Source organism: Peromyscus leucopus, chromosome 20 (assembly GCF_004664715.2).
Source record: "Peromyscus leucopus breed LL Stock chromosome 20, UCI_PerLeu_2.1, whole genome shotgun sequence".
Taxonomy (NCBI): Eukaryota; Metazoa; Chordata; class Mammalia; order Rodentia; family Cricetidae; genus Peromyscus; species Peromyscus leucopus.
This window is the reverse complement of record NC_051080.1, coordinates 39322400-39338881: the sequence shown is the minus strand read 5'-3', so window position 1 is coordinate 39338881 and position 16482 is coordinate 39322400. Positions and strand designations below refer to the sequence as shown.

At 51.7% G+C, this 16482-nt stretch overlaps 1 protein-coding gene across 1 annotated transcript; it reads left to right on the top strand.

Annotated features, from left to right (window-relative positions):
* Positions 1-887: 887 nt before the first annotated feature.
* Positions 888-15961, top strand: LOC114694323 (cytochrome P450 2D4). The gene is made up of 10 exons (XM_028871257.2): positions 888-1108; positions 10611-10859; positions 11965-12136; positions 12328-12480; positions 12555-12715; positions 13053-13229; positions 13380-13521; positions 13742-13929; positions 14332-14473; positions 14574-15961. The coding sequence occupies exons 2-10, from the start codon at positions 10671-10673 to the stop codon at positions 14750-14752; spliced, it is 1503 nt and encodes a 500-aa protein (XP_028727090.1). The 5' UTR covers positions 888-1108; positions 10611-10670; the 3' UTR covers positions 14753-15961.
* The last annotated feature ends 521 nt before the right edge of the window (positions 15962-16482 follow it).

Here is a 16482-nt window from a genome sequence, read left to right as displayed (position 1 = left end):
AGCTTCCAGGTGTAATCAATGCCTAAAACTTACAAAAACCTTGTTTGGGTGGCAATTTACTTTCTGTGACATACAAACTCTGTGCATTTGACCTCTGTGCCTCCCCTACTATCCTATTATTATTGCCACGGACTGCATATTTATACAACTTATATTGTGAACACAGATTTGTAATGATTGTTTCATGCATTGGTGTTTGCAGCCATACAGGCAAAAAGAAAGGAATTACAATCCTGGAGCACACTAACACTTTTATTCATGGCGTTGTTACCGTGCCCTGTGCTCACCTCTCTGACTTTGAGTCAACGGCTCACATCATCTCTTTTCAGCCTGGGGACTCCCTCTACCATGCCTTGTAAGGCAAGTCCACTGATAGTGATTCCCTTCAGCTTTTATCTGGAAATGTCCTGCTTTTTCCTTAATTCCTGAAGGATAATTTTTCTTGAGGAAATTTGGATGACATTCTTCAGGATTTGCATATGTTATCCTGTATCTTCTGGTCTCCACAGTCTCGGATGGGAAGTTAACTGTTAATCTCATCATGGCTCCCTTGTGTGCAAAGGATGAATGCTTCTCTATACTTTTTTTTAAAAAATTCTCACTGCAGTTCCCTCTGTCTTCAGTGCCCCCAAAGAACCATCTGTGGCCCACTGTAAGCCTGGAGCCCTCTGGGAGCACAAGCTAGTAAGTCTCAAGCCGGCTCTGGGTGCTGGGAGAGACTGAGGAGGCGGGGAGCTCAAACCTCAGACCTGTCAGGGCTGAGGCCTCTTCCTCAGAGCTCCCCTTCATTTCGAATCCTCTTCCCTAGAAGGCGTCCTTCAAACTCCTCCTCCTCCTCCTCAGAGCGTCCCCACCTCCCCGGGGTGGATCCTCCTCCTCAGAGTGTCCCCTCCTCCTCCAGTGCCCTCCTCTTCAGAGTTGCAGCTCCTCACTTCACCCCCTCCTCCTCCTCTGAGTGGATCCTGCCCAGAGCTCTTCTTCCTCTGAGCTCCTCCTCCTGTTCCTGCTGGGCTCCCGACACCTCTGGCCTCTCCTCCTCTCCTGGCTGGGCTTCAGAACACACCGGTAAAGGCAGAGCTTGCAAGTCTGCCCCTCTGCTGCGGGACAGGTGAGAGGCGGGCCCCCACAGCCCCTGAGCTGGGGCAACCTTGGTACTGGGGCTGGGGGGGGGCAGTCCCTCCCCTTTGGGCCGGGTGCTGCTCCCCACTGGAGTGAGCAGATGGGAACCCCAGGACCTCTTGTGCCCTGAGGGAGGATGGAGTAAGCAGTTTTGGTTGTCCCAGGCTGAGGCTAAGATGCCAGAACCACCCTGGACCTAAGAAAGAGCAGGTTCCTGGGGCTCACGCCAGAAGTCACGGAGCCCGGGAATCTGCGTGTAGCCAGGCCTCAGGACCGCAGACCTCTGTTCTGCAGCGAGCAGGGTGGAGACCTGACCCTGGGCCTTTGCATAACTTGCCCTTTGGAGTGTGTTCTGGGCCTCGTGAGCACAGGCAGTATCTAAACAAAACAGCCCTCTCTCCACAGACTCTGCTTCTTGCCCTTTGGGGCGGAGCCAAGGTTGGGAAGTTAGGATGGGGCTGGTGCGTGGACCCGTGCCAGCCCAGCTTGCACCCACTGCGGCTGAATGTTGTTGTCAGTGACTCTTAGAGGACCCACCCCCATTTTAATTAGGAAAAACTAAAAGAAATCTACGCTGGGCCAAAATCCCAGCACTCGGAGGCAGGAGCAAGAGGATCTCTGTGAGTTCCAGGACAGCCTGGTCTACATAGTGAGACCTTGTCTCAAAACAAACAAGAGAAAGCAAAGAAATTCTGCACTGAACATACAAGGAGTTTTACAGTCCACGACCACAGACCACCAACTAGAATGCACAGTTAATAGCCTGTTGTACTTTATCATGGTTACCTCCACCCAGGCGGCCCATCCTGTTCCTGTTGGGGTGTCTAGTCAGCAGCAGACACTGGTGCATTCCCCCCTGGAAGAGCCGAGCATGCATCTCATCTCTAGAGTCTTAGAATTCTTTCATCGGTTAGTGACAGAAGTCCTAGAGATTTGGTTTCCTTTCGGTTGTTTGTTTTGTGCTATTGAGACAGATTTCATACTGCTGCCCAGGCTGGCCTCGAAATCCATACAATCCTCCTGCCTCAGGCTCCCAAATGCTGAGGTTACAAGCTACCTTGCGTATCTTAACCCTGAAGTTTTTCAAGTATTTCTGCCTCCCAGCCCCGAGGATGTGAAGGGGTTGGAGTCTTTTGTTTTTTTCTGCGGGGCTGTGTCTGTGGGATCTGGAAAGTTAGACGAGGGTCCGGAGGAGGATGGAAAAGCAGCTCTTCACCATTTGGCTTGATCCTGAGAACAGACGTGGGATGTGCAGATGATGTTCCAAAGAACAAAACGTTGTGTAATGATTCTTACGGCACAAAATGTTTCAAGAGGGAGTGAAGGGAACTTCCAAAAGCCCCAGAGGCCCATGTTGGCAGTGACTGAAGTGGGTCATCGGCCTGGGTGCTCTTTGTTAGGCCTCTCCACTGTTAGCTTGCCTCGTTTGAATCTGCTGGCTCCATGTGTGATTTCTAAGCTCTAGGGCGCAGTTGGCGAGTTCATGCTGGTGATGAATTAGAGGTTACGGCTTTGAGACCGCTGGGTCGAAGTACTTACGTGCTCAGCTACAAAACACCAACCCCTCACCCTGTTCAGCTGTCTGAAAGGGGAGAGAAGAGACATGCCCTGTGGAATCTGTCTCCGCTGTCAGAAATACTGTTCAAAGGGCAGGGTCGTCTCTTTACTCATAGAAGGTACAGTCTGGGGGATGTGACAGTTAGCGCCTGCACATTTGATGATGCTGCCTATGCCCTGAACATAGACAGGCTTGTGAGAAGGCGGCACTCGGGGTGCTCAGTGGAAGACTGTGTCCTACCGTGGGGAGAAGAGGCCTGACTGTCCGGTGGTTGTGCTGGGATATGTCTTGTGCCCCCACAAGGGACCTTGGAAATAGACTATTAAAATGGAAGTGTTCCAGTTTCTAGGACACCACACGGCTTCTGTCCCTCTCTCTGCCCAGTCAGAGTTCTCCCATATTTAGTCTCTTTTTTGGGGAGGGGGTTGGCGGGAGCATTGGAGTATCATGCTGCACAGTAGAAGAAGCCCTGTATCCCCTCTGCTCCAGCAGGGTTGCCTACTCAGGGAAGACACTCTCATCCCAAACCTGAGCCTGGGACCCTGCTGGGTCTTGTCACTCACTGCCTAACCTGCTCTGTAACTCATCAGGCAACCCTCTAGGGTTTAAAAGCAGGATCCTGGGACCATGCCGCCTAGATGCAGGGTTGACAGACCACACAGGAGGTCCCATTCTGTCATTTTGAAACTAGCTGACAAGGCAGGTGCCTTCCCAGAGCCTTGACAGCCACATCTGTGATAGGTGAAGAGCTACATTTAGGCCAGGCGAAGACCTGTGTCTGCTGTGTGCGAAGCATCCAATTTCCCTTGACTCTAGGCATAACAACATCAATGGGAAACCATGCAACATGGCGAAGAGGGCCGATGACATTCTGATCCTTTCCATAAAAGCGGTTGTGATGCACTTTGGCAATATTGGGTCATCTTCCCAAATACGTCTCTTGTCACCACCTTGGGGTTCTTGACCTGTGGGTGCTATAAGCCCTCTGGTCTGCCTGTTGGGTGGGACAGCATTGCTACTGTAAGGAGGCATCGTGAGTGTTTGGTTAAAATTGTGTGTGTGGAGTAATGTAGTCAATAACTGTTAATGCCCTCTGAATCCGGATCCAGTTCCTGTGTTTGGATTTTTCCTTCAAAGAGAAAGAGGCCGGATAGTTGACCTAGCTAGGGGTCACCTTGATTTTCGGATTTCGGAAGCATTCTAACCTGTTGGTATTTCAGGGGAGGGGCACTTAGTGAATTAAGAACAACAGCCTCACCATGTGCAGGGACAGACAGATTTGTGTGCAGTGTGTATGTGCTCAGGACCGACTCGGCCACCTTACTTGTCATCCAGGGCAACAGCCGTACAGACCTGGTTCTTGCAGCCAGGGAAGCAGGCAGAGTTTCTAAGTGACTTCTTCAAGGTCGCCAAATAATGCAGCTGTCGGAAACAACGTAGGCGGGTGCAGGGGGAGAGGACACGGGGGAGAGGACACGGGGAGAGAGGACACGGGGGGGGGGGGGGGGGGGGACCTTGAGCAACTTGGGCTTTCTCCCTTGGCGCTGTGACTTCTACTCAGTGATGTTGATTGTAAATCAACAAAGGATGCTTTCTTCCTGTTTGGATCTTTGCCCATAAACGAGGCGATTTCATAACAGGCCAGTGGAATGTATCTTGGTCGCAGACCGCCATGATCTGGTTTAGAGGCGGTGAGCTTTTTAGGTTAGGAGTATGGGAAGCTAATGTTAAACTCACTGACTTGCAAACTTGTACAGATGGTACAGAGAAACAGGATCTTTATTCGGGCGGGGCCGGGTGGACAGTGATGGGTCTGGTTCACAGACTTTTCTCCAAATTTTGATGATTAACAGAGATAGTTGTCCTGGGAGCTTCCTGCAGCGCACAATTACTAATGTTTGCAAAGCATTCAAGGTTTAGGGGGTGAGAGATGTCTGGACTGGCTTTTGGCCATCCAGTCTGATGAGTAGCATGTAGGAAACTTAAAGGGGGGCTGTAGGATAGGGAGTCCAGCCTAGCTGTGGTGCTTGTCCACTGGCTCAGTTCATGGTACCTGTGCTCCTGGATTCTTCGGAGAACCTGCCTCTAAATAATGTCACGGGCATCCATGCGCTGAAGCTCCGGCTGGGAGGCAAGCCCTGAATCAACGACTTTCTAATTCCCTATACCATCCGTGGCCACTGCCCTGGACCTACAATTTGTTGTCATTTCCTCCTGAAGAGCTGTTGTATAACAGAGTTTTCCTGGTGAGATGCAACTCAGACACACACACACACACACACACACACACACACACACACACACCTGTCCACCCCAGAAGCGGAGTGCACAACAGACCAAAGTAACACCGCATCATCAGTGATGAGCTAATGGATTTTCACTGGAGTCACTAAGAGGAGTGTGGGGTGAGGGGTTACTTACAAGGAACAGGGTTGAGGTAAAAGCAGCAGCACCATCTAGAAGTCCACCCCCAACAAAGTAGTTCATGTTTTCTGGCCCAGTCTTGAACTTGTTGACCAGTGGGGGAGGGGAGCTACTGTCCAGAAGGAAAAACCTTCTAGGCCTCCATCTCAAGCAGCTAGGCCTTTGTCTTGGGTCAGGAGGGTGAGACAGACAGAGAGCAGGAGTGTGCCATCTTTACCATCTGTTTCCTGCCTGACAGGAGACTAATTCTTAGTCCCTCACGTACACACTCGCACACATCTTCAGTTCAGGTAACACAGAAACCATACAGCTACAGGAGAAAATAACACACTTATCTTTTTTCTCCCCAAGATACAAGGGGTGTATTGTAAATCGGTCCTTTCTAGAACTGCTTGGTTTCCCATATTGGAATTGTCTTGCAAGTTCATGGACTCTCTAGTCCCCTCACATGGGGGATTTCTCACGTACCCATTCTGGGGTCACGCAACCTCCCCCTACCTAGAGGTTTCTCTTGACCTCTTACCATCCCCAACCACGAAGGCTTACTGGGTTCCTTCATTGACTTTTCATTCTCTGGCCCATATAGGAGACTTTTTTTGTTGCCATGGTTAAAGCGGAGGCCGGCGGACCTCTGTGAGTTCAAGGCCAGCCTGGTCTACAAATCGGGTTCCAGAACATCCAGGACTGTTACACAGAGAAACCCAGGAGAGGGGGTGGGGAGTGGGGTCCCTTTCCTTTCTAGGTTTGCACATGAAGTATCCCCTAAAAGGCTCCTGCACATGAAGTATCCCCTAAAAGGCTCCTGCACTGAAGCCGTGGTCCCTGGGTGGCGGTACTATTGAGAGGTGGCTGGCCCATGAGGGCTTCAGTCTAACCAATGGGTTAATCCATTGATGAGTTCATCGCTGAATGGACTACTGGGAAGAAGGGCTGGGTTGGAGGTAGTTAGTTACTGAGGTTGCATCTTTGAGAGGTACATCTTGTCCCTGGTGCTTCCCCTCTCTCCTTCTCACCGCCATGAGAGGCACTTTGCTCTCCATACTGTACGTTCCGTCTGGCCACAGCCCCACAGCAGTGGAGCAGGTTGACATGGAGTGAGACGACTCAAACCGGGCGCCAAAACGAATCTTTGTAAGTTTTCCTCTTAGCATTTGTCACAGAAACAAAGAGCCAAGGAGCAATCTTGTCTCCAGAGTAGCCACACGGTAGTGCTTGAAATGTCTAGTTTTAAAATAATGACGCAGGCAAAAAAAAAAAAAAAAAAAAAGAGCCAGAACAGATCCTCCATATATAGGGAAATAAGCAGTGAGGGCAAACTGTCCCTGACATTGACGTCACTGGGCAAAGACTTTAGATCAGCTCACTGAAATCTGTTCAAAATGATAAAAGAAAATGTCTTTAAAAAGTAAAAGATTGGGGCTGGAGAGAGTGGTTAAAAGCACTGGCTGTTCTTCCAGAGGATCCAGGATCAATCCCCAGCACCCACATGAAAGCTCACAACTATCTGTTAACTCCAGTTCCAGGGGATCCAATGTCTTCTTTTGGCCTTGGCAGGCACCGGGCATGTACATGGCACACAGACAGACCTGCCAGCATTCACCCATACTCCTACAAACAAATATTTTTTAAGACAAAAGTATTAAACAAATACCAGTAATGAGCAGAGACAAAAGAAATTCTGTAGTTGAAAATGAATAACCAAAATGTAAATCCCTTCAGAGTCTCAAGAGCAGATATGGGGAGTCAGAAGTGAGAGTCAGTAAGTACAGAGACAGTCAACCAAGAGTCCACGCCCTGAAGGGCAGGAATTATGAATGAAGAGGAAACGTAATGATCCGGAAACCTTCATAGACACTAACTTCCATACAGTGCAGGCCCAGTTAGGAATGTGATGGAGCAGCTGGCGCCTTAGAAGTGCATGCCTCTAATCCCAGCACTCAGGAAGCAGAGGCAAATGGATCTCGGTGAGTTTGAGCCAGCCTGGTCTACAAAGCAAGTTCCAGAACAGCCAGGGCTGTTACACAGAGAAACTCTGTCTCAAAAGAATTTGATGAAGCCATTAATCTGTGTGTGTAAGAAGTTCCTCTGTGGTGCTGAATTAAAATTTTCAGCTTGAACTCTTCTATAATCTCTTTTTTTTTAAAGATCTATTTATTTATTATGTATACAGTATTCTGCCTACTTGCCAGAAGAGGGCACCAAATCGAATTATAGATAGTTGTGAGCCACCATGTCATTGCTGGGAATTGAACTCAGGACCTCTGGTAGAGCAGCCAGTGCTCTTAACCCCTGAGCCATCTCTCCAGTCCCCTATAATCTCTTAGGATGTACCTCTCTGAGTGTTTATGTGAGGAGTTTCTAATGAGGTTTAACTAAGGCAAGACATCCACTACCCAGTTGTTGGTGGCACCATCCTGTGGGCTGGAGCCACAGACTGAATAAAAAGGATAAAAGCAAGCTGGGAATCCATATTCATCTCCTTCTGCTGACTGTGTGACTCTCCTTCTGCTGACTGGCTGTTGGGGACCAGCTGTCTCGTGCTCTGGCCACCACAACTTTGAGGTGCCCCACCCCCAGGCTTTCCCATCATGATGGACTGTGCCCTCACATTGTGAGCCAAAATGAACCCCACTCCCCCTGTTGCCTCTTGACAGGTATTTCCTTACAGATTTGAGAAAAGTAACTAATAGAAACTCCTAGGAGAGCTATGTCTGTAGAGTTTTAACCCAGCTTTCTATAAAAAAAAAAAAAAGAAAGAAAGAAAAGAAAAGAAAGAAAGAAAGGAAGGAAGGAAGGAAGAAAGAAGGAAAAAGAAAGAAAAGAAATCTGAGAATAAGAAAGAAGCGACTCCCCATGGCGAGGGCTATCAACAGCATTAGCATCTGGTTTCTAATGACAATTAGAGGCAGGTGTGACATTGTCCCTCCAGAAGTTGCTACAGATGTTGTAGACTAGAGTTTGCAGAAGGGTCTTCTGGGTGCCACCAGCCGCTGCTTCCTGACACTCCGAGGTGACTTGCCGGGACCAGCCGTGTGGAGACACGTGCCTCACTGGGAGCTGCCTCCCAATGAGAAGCAGCCTGGGCATCAGAAGCAGGGTACCAGCCGGGCATCTCACAGATCTGATTGGGGTGTGTCTGAGCACGTGAGTGGGTGTGTGCCTGGAGAATGTGGGTGCTGCCCCAGGGTGGTGGTGATGGGTGTGGGAGGGTGTGTTGTTCGTGTGGGAAGATGTGGGGAAGTGAACCAGTCCCAGACTTACGTGATTTAGGCACTTCAGTGAGTCTGTCTCACATGTGCAGTCTGAGGCCAAGGAAAGAGATTCTACTCAAGGGGGACCCTGAGCCAGAGGGGTTTTTTAGGTAAGAAATTTATTGGGTTATTAATGCCAGAGACGGCTGCAGGATGGGGACTAGGAGGAGAGATCAGGGCCACATGGCAGAGTGACAGTCCCTTTAGAGAAAGGAAGAAGGATGGTGGATCTAAGTTAAATTAAGCTTGCAGCTGGCCATTGCTAGGGGTCAGTTCAGAAAGGTCAGGCGATCAATAAGCATGTTTCCTGGCCAGCCATTCTTGGGGGGCGGGGGCAGTGAAGTAGGAAGAATCTAGACAAACAAGTTACTTAAGTTCTAAAAACCAAATTCCTGCAGTCACTGGAGTTGTCAGAGTTCAACCAATGTGGAGCTTTACAAAATGGCACAGCCCTATCAGAAGTAGCTGTCTATAGCTTGCGCTTGGCGCACCTCCCCTGAAGCTTCAGGTGTGATCATTTAATCCCTGCTGTACGGTATTGAGATGGAAACCTCACATCTACAGTAGTTAAAGGTGGAAATAACTATTTGAAAATAGGTTTAGATGAGGCCATTAGGGTAGAGCCTGTGGTTGAATCCTGGTGATCTAGGAGAGGAACAGTGCCCCCCACACACGTAGGCTTCCTGTTTCTTGTCAGGTAATGCATCATAAATACCGCCAGGACTTGACCACCAGGAGGGAGCCCTGGAGCCTCCAGAGCCATAAGCCAAAGTAAACCTCAGGTTTAGTTACATTGTAGGTGTGTGCACGTGCATGAACCCATGCAGAGGTCAGAGAACAATTTATGGGAATTGAGTATCTCCTTCCACTGTGTGGGTCCTGGGGTCAAACTCAGATTGTCAGCCTCCCTCTTGATAAAACAGCATGCCTTAAGTATTTTCTCACAATTTTATGAATGTGTTAGTCCCTCATCTCCCGTGCTTCCTGTCACATGCTCCTCGGATTACTAGGGCCTCCATAAGGCTCCATGCAAAAGTGGACGATCACGTGGTCAGGCGAGGACCCGTCAGGGTTGGGCAAGTGCGGTGAGGGAAAACAAAGCCATGCTGGGGACAGCCCGCACCATAGTAAGGGTGTGAGTGAGCCAATGGGAAGAAGTCAGGGCTTGGTTTCAAACGTTTTTGTTGTGTGAGACGTGGTCTCACGCCGTAGCTCAGGCTAGACTCAAACAGCAGTCCTCCTTGCCTCAGCCACCCAAATGCTGGGATTACAGATGTGAGTCACCACACCCAGCTCCAGACCATGGTTCTGTGGGGAGCTGGGGCTAAGCTCAGGAGTATCAGAAAGTTGGAGAAGTTCTGTTACTTCACCTCCCTACCCTGGGAAAGCATCTGGGCAAGAGAGGCCTATGTCGCTGCCCCTGCCTGGTTCCTCTGGATGCACAGACGGCATAGCAGTCAGTGTGGCTCAAAGCAGAGGGCAAAGGTCAGTCTCTGCTCCTTTAGAAGGGTATAGCCCTGGATGTTCAGACGCCCAGGAGGTGGTAAGTGCCCTCCTGTGCCAGGTATCTGGAGCGTGGAAGGCTGCATGTGTGCCCTGAGGTGCCTAGGGTCAGCATGGCATCCATAGGGTGGGCTGCTGGTCAGGGAAACCCTGTCTGTAGCCGGGCCTTGACCATCTTCTGCCCCCAGAGTACCTGATTTGCACTGATACCAGTCATCAGCTACTGCTCTTCTCCCAGTGCCTCTCGCTCACCCGCACGGTCCATTCCAGGCACCTGGCCCCACAGCCCAGTGTCCTGTGGTGTCGTCATTCAGGCCCTCACTTGCTGCCAGCGAAGTCCTCCAATGAAGCCTCCAGGGAAGTCCCACTCCAGATGGAGGCGGTATCCGCAAGCCTCTCTGAGTTCTGCTGTCTGTATACCTCCTCCTGACCAAGGGCTTGAGCAGGTGGTACATCTGTCATCTGCCCATGGAGCTCCCAGGACCCAGACAAGCACAACCAGTATGCTAAGCTCCCATGCTTCCCCCAGGTTTCTGTCTGCTTCCCCTGCATCAGCTCCTGAGGACTTAGGGGACAGGGACATCCAAGGCTACCATTGCCCTGGCCTGCCTTGGCCCTCCTTTTACTCGGCACTGAAAGCACAGCAGCTTGGCTTTAAGGCAGAGGGCAAAGGGCAGCACTGGCTCCTTCCTAAGGGACCGGCCTGGGCCAGGTGAATGCCTGGGGTGTGATAATACTGTTTTTCCTGGTCCTAGGTGGCTGGAGTGAGGACCAAGAGGTGTTTCCCGAGAAACCCAGAGAGCAGCAGGGCAGCCATGAGGCTCCTCACGGGGACTGAGCTGTGGTCCGTGGCCATATTCATGGTCATCTTCCTGCTTCTGGTGGACCTAATGCACCGGCGCCAGCGCTGGACACCCCGCTACCCCCCAGGCCCTGTGCCCCTGCCTGTGCTCGGGAACCTGATGCAGATGGACTTCCAGAATATGCCAGCGGGCTTACAAAAAGTAAGGGAATTGTTAGAGGTCAGGAGAGGCCATGGTCAGCCCCCATCAGAACACGGTGGTAGTGCAACCACATACTGGACAGGAGCTGGACCCCAGGAGAAAGCAAGTTGAGAGGCTCCCTTCCCTTGGAGACAGTGGTGTAGGATCTGAGGATACCCTAAACTTCCCAGAGGCAATGGCCAGGAGGTGGGATGGGGCTTAACAGCCAGTTTGAGATCCAGTTAACATGGCAAAATATAGTGGGGGTGGGGTGGGGTGCTGGGATTGTGTCCTAAGTCCAACATGCCTGTAATTGGGGATCTAAGGCAGGTGGGTCATAAACTCCAGGCCACCTTAAGGTACATAATGAATCTATCTCTAAAACCAAAACTTGAGAGCCAGGTGTCACGGTTGATACATGCCTCTGATCCCAGCACTCGGGAGGCAGAGTTCCAGGCTAGCCCATGCTACATAATGAGACCATTTCAAAAACAAACTCTAAAATTTTTAAAGGAAAAAAAGCCCAATACAGTGGTACAGACCTTTAATCCCAGCGCTCAGAGGAGGCAAAAGCAAGCAAATCTCTGTGCATCCAACACCAGCTTGGCCTACATAGCCAGTTCCAAGCCAGCCCTGACTACAAACTGAGACCTTGGCTCCAACACACACACACACACACACACACACACACACACACACACACACACACAATAAAAGGAAAATCAAGTTATGTAGACCTCACTTTCCTTCTCATTCCACCAGAGGGAAATGTTTTGAGACTGTGGGAGAGGCCGTGATCCTGAACCAGTGTTTCTGTCAGGAAATCAAAGTTGAGAAAGATGCAGCGGCTGCCTCCACCCTTTTGCCAGCTCAGATTCTCAGACTCCCCCACTTACACCCATGATCCTTAGTTTCCTCATCTAGACATGGGACCCACTGGCAAATGTACAGACCTGCAAGATCATGGTGGGGTGACTGATAAGAGTCCAGGACAGTTCCCCAAAAATACCAGATTCCATCCTTCTGCGAGGCTCACGACTGGACCTCCCTTGCCAGGTCCCATCCAGTCCAGCTAAGCACGGGGAATCCAGGCTGGCCAGTAATGCGCTTCACTCCTTGCCTACAGCTGCGGTGCCGCTTTGGGGACCTGTTCAGCCTCCAGCTGGCCTTTGAGTCAGTGGTCGTACTGAACGGGCTGACGGCCCTGCGCGAGGCGCTGGTGAGATACAGCGAGGACACCGCGGACCGGCCGCTGCTGCACACCAATGACCATTTGGGCTTTGGACCGCGCTCTCAAGGCAAATGCCCAAAGTGACGGACGGAAGTGGTGGGGAATGGGGGCTAGAGACAGTCCGGGACCTCACTGCAGGGGAGGGACAGCCGAGGCCGGTGGCTAAAAGGCGGAGAAAGGATCTTATAGCAGTGACACAGTGGGAGGGACAGGAGCAGAAAAGAGGACTGGGTCTCAGGCCCAAGTTTGGTCCTCCAGGTGTGGTCCTAGCGCAGTACGGGTCTGCCTGGCGTCAGCAGCGGCGCTTCTCTGTGTCCACCTTCCGCCACTTCGGCCTGGGCAAGAAGTCACTAGAGCAGTGGGTGACTGAGGAGGCCAGATGCCTCTGTGCGGCCTTCACTGAGTATGCCGGTAGGTGATGGATTGATTGGTGGGTCCAAGTGGGGCCAGACGGCACACACCCTGACCGGCGTTTCCCCTCGCAGGACGCCCTTTCCGGCCTAACGCTCTACTGGACAAAGCGGTGTGTAACGTGATCGCATCCCTCCTCTACGCCTGCCGCTTTGAGTACGATGACCCACGCTTCATCAGGCTACTGGACCTCCTGAAAGAGACTCTCAAGGAGGAAGCTGGCTTCCTGCCCATGGTGAGGGGATCAGGGGCGTCTGTACCCAGATAACTTCATACAGTGGGGCCTCTTAGGAAGATGATCCAGGAGAGGGCCTTCTGGGAGGCGCTAGACAGACGTCAATGGGAGGGGGCAGGGCAGACTGAAGTCGAGTGCTTGGAAATGGTGAGTGCCTGTGGAGGCTACACACGTCTGAAATTTCCACAGTATGACAGCCCTTCTGGAAACTCAGGGCAAGAAGGTTAGAGGCTGGCATTGGGAGGGACTACGTCACTAGTCTACCCTGGAGGAGGCTGGGACCCACAGCACAGGAAGCACCCAGGTCCCTCTCTTGGAACCTCTCTGTTGGTCACAGTTCCTGAATGTGTTCCCGATACTCCTGCACATCCCAGGGCTGCCTGGCAAGGTCTTCTCTGGGAAAAAGGCCTTCATGGCTATTCTGGATGAGCTGCTAACTGAACACAAGACAACCCGGGACCCTGCCCAGCCACCCCGAGACCTGACTGATGCCTTCCTGGAGGAGGTGGAGAAGGTGAGGGGCAGCTGTTAACATGGGGCTGGGAGCTGGGGGCTGCCATCCTGTGTATCACCAAGTGCCTCAGCCCCTGGGCTGCTGGGGACAATGGGAGGCCATTGAGGGACTTCCTCTCCCCACTGAGTCTACCCTTTCTGCCTGGCCCAGGCCAAAGGGAACCCTGAGAGCAGCTTCAATGATGAGAACCTGCGTATAGTGGTGGCTGACTTGTTCATGGCGGGGATGGTGACCTCTTCGACCACACTGGCCTGGGCCCTGCTCCTCATGATCCTGCACCCAGATGTGCAGCGTGAGTCTTGCTGGAGCTGGGAAGAAAGAAGAGGGAGGGAAGAGGCATACTCCTTAAGCTTACTTGGGACACACGTGGCTTCCAGCACTGACTTGACCCAGACTCCAGCAAGGGTGATGGCCATCTTTCTCCCATGGACCCAGGCCTTAACACAGAAGTAGTAGAGGGATAAGAGGCATCTGCCTGGGGCTCCTTAACTGGGGGGATGCTGTTTCTCCAGGCCGAGTCCACCAGGAGATCGATGAAGTCATAGGGCAGGGGCGGAGTCCAGAGATGGCAGACCAGGCCTCCATGCCCTACACCAATGCTGTCATTCATGAGGTCCAGCGCTTTGGGGACATCCTCCCACTTGGTGTGCCTCACAAGACATCTCGTGACATTGAAATGCAGGGCTTCCTCATTCCGAAGGTAGGCCTGGAGCCCTCTAATGTCCAGTCAGTGTTACCAGGCAGCTAGTGGCCTAAGCTGCCCAGTTAAGAAGGACTGGAATCTGGGCTATCCAATTCTCAACTCCACAGTACCGGCTTCCCCTGGGGAGAATGGGAAGCGGAACAGTAACAAGAATTGTACACCAGAACCCCAGCTAGAAAACCACGCAAGCTAAAACATGGCTGGGGTGGTTGTAGCAGCCACTACCTACCAGTACAGGTGACGGTGTGTATACCGATGTCACTTGTCACTTATCATTGTCATAGCATCAAAGAGAGGGCTGAGAAGCTTCTAGGGCTGAGGTTACATGAAAGTGGGTGAGTGCATGTGATCATGGTGACCCCATCCCGGTCCATGTTCACACCATGTTTCTCCTGCCAGGGAACGATCCTCATCACCAACCTGTCCTCCGTGCTGAAGGATGAGACTGTCTGGGAGAAGCCCCTCCAGTTCCATCCTGAACACTTCCTGGATGCCCAGGGCCGCTTTGTGAAGCATGAGGCCTTCATGCCATTCTCAGCAGGTCCTGGGGGGTGCCTGGCTCCCTGTCTCTTCCCAGGGGGCCTTGGAGGGTGGAGCATCCATCAGGGCCCAGACTGACTGAGCCCCTCTCCCACCCACAGGCCGCAGAGCATGCCTGGGTGAGCCTCTGGCCCGCATGGAGCTCTTCCTCTTCTTCACCTGCCTCCTGCAGCGCTTTAGCTTCTCGGTGCCTGATGGACAGCCCCGGCCCAGCGACCATGGGGTCTTTGGTGCTCTGACAACCCCGTCGCCCTACCAGCTCTGTGTTTTACCCCGCTAAGAGGAGGTACGAAATCTCATTCACTACCCTGCTGGGGTCCTAATGTGCAATATATCATTTTTCTCTGAGATCTCCAGGCTGTAATGGACCTCAGCAGCCTCCCCTTGGACATTCCCAACTCCCGACCTATTCTTACAAGACCATTTGCCCCCAGTGGAAGGACTGGTCTGTTGAACCTCAGAGGATGACAGCTACCCTTGCCTTTTCCTCTGCCCTCACGTTTCTCACCCAAATCGATCATGTTGGTACACAGATGCCAACATCTGGAAGGAGGGCCAGAAAGGACGGCTGATAGCTGACAGTGTAAGTCACATAGAAGGGAGGGGCAGGATTCCTCCGAGAAGCCCCCATTTCAGACTCACTTCCGCCCGCCACACAGCTGAGGCTAGCTGCTCAGTGAGCATCCTCACATCTGAGGCTAACTGCTCAGTGAGAATCCTCACAGCTGAGGCTAGCTGCTCAGTGAGCATCCTCACAGCTGAGGCTAACTGCTCAGTGAGAATCCTCACAGCTGAGGCTAACTGCTCAGTGAGCATCCTCACAGCTCAGGCTAACTGCTCAGTGAGCATCCTCACAGCTCAGGCTAACTGCTCAGTGAGCATCCTCACATTTATTGCTGAACTTCTTCTATGACATCCCAGAGATGTAGAGAAGTCAGGGAGGCTGAAAGTGATATGCCAGGTTAAGTGCCCAAGATTGGCCATCGGGTACCAGGTGCTTCCCTAAAAGGCTTTATGGGAGTCCAGAACCTCCCAAGCTTCTTAGTCACCACTAATTCTCTGACCTGTCAGGGTTACTGCTGTTCCGGCCCCTGCATAGTGAGAAGGTGCTTCTGAGACCAGGCTTGGTAGAACCAGCAAAGCTCAGTGTCATGACAGGCTCCAGACCTTAGCACAACCGTCTCCATGATGGAAGTATCATTCAGGCCATACAACTCAACACAGTGACTGCACCTCTTGCCGTAATGAAAACAAAGACCCAGTCCTTCAAAGTCTGTAGTTCTGGGGAAGTCTCTAATTGTCCTAACCTTGCTTTTGGCTTCTGTAGTTCTGCTTCTGGCTAACTGTTCTTATTAACTGATGTATATCAACCCACGATATGACTTTTGTACTTAAAAGCTCACCCTGAAGAAGGCTCGGGACTGCCCTGGGATCCTGAGTACCCAGTGTAGTCGCCAACCGGCTAATACAGACTTTCTGTCGACTTAAACTTGTATCTGAGTAGTCTTCTCTGGTGGATACCCCACAGAGTTTCTGGAGGTTCCACCAAGATCCCCAGAGACCAGACTTTGAGACACTGGGGGTCTCAGATCCCCTCAGAGCAGGGAAGAGTACAGGGGTCCAAGGAACTCCTGGGGGTACACAACCTGAAGACCGTCCAGGACCCTATGACTCCCTTTGATCAATCACTGCCTAAAGTTTTGGAGGAGTCTGACACCTCCACCTCAAAAGGAAACAAATTCTAAAGTCACCTGGTCTGGTACCTGCAGAGGTGAGTCTGGTTAAGGTGCCCTCTGTTAAAGTATAAAGGAGCATTGATGATCCAGTGTCTGGGATCCATGTGAGGTATCACCAGACTGCCCTGGGCTGCTCAGGTAGATGAATGTGTAGTGGCTATGCCTGGTTGTCTTTCTTTGTTTTTCTGTCAGATCTGTTGACTGGAGAAACATCTGAAACAGAAGGGGAATGATCCTGCCCACGGCTACCCCAGTCCTCCTTCCATGGCCCACA

Bases quoted from the DNA above. Each gene is read 5' to 3' on its own strand.
- LOC114694323 (XM_028871257.2), top strand. From the start codon at position 10,671: ATGAGGCTCCTCACGGGGACTGAGCTGTGGTCCGTGGCCATATTCATG. The intron at 13,230-13,379 runs GTGAGGGGCAGC...TGCCTGGCCCAG, and splicing joins TCCTGGAGGAGGTGGAGAAG to GCCAAAGGGAACCCTGAGAG. The intron at 14,474-14,573 runs GTCCTGGGGGGT...TCCCACCCACAG, and splicing joins CTTCATGCCATTCTCAGCAG to GCCGCAGAGCATGCCTGGGT.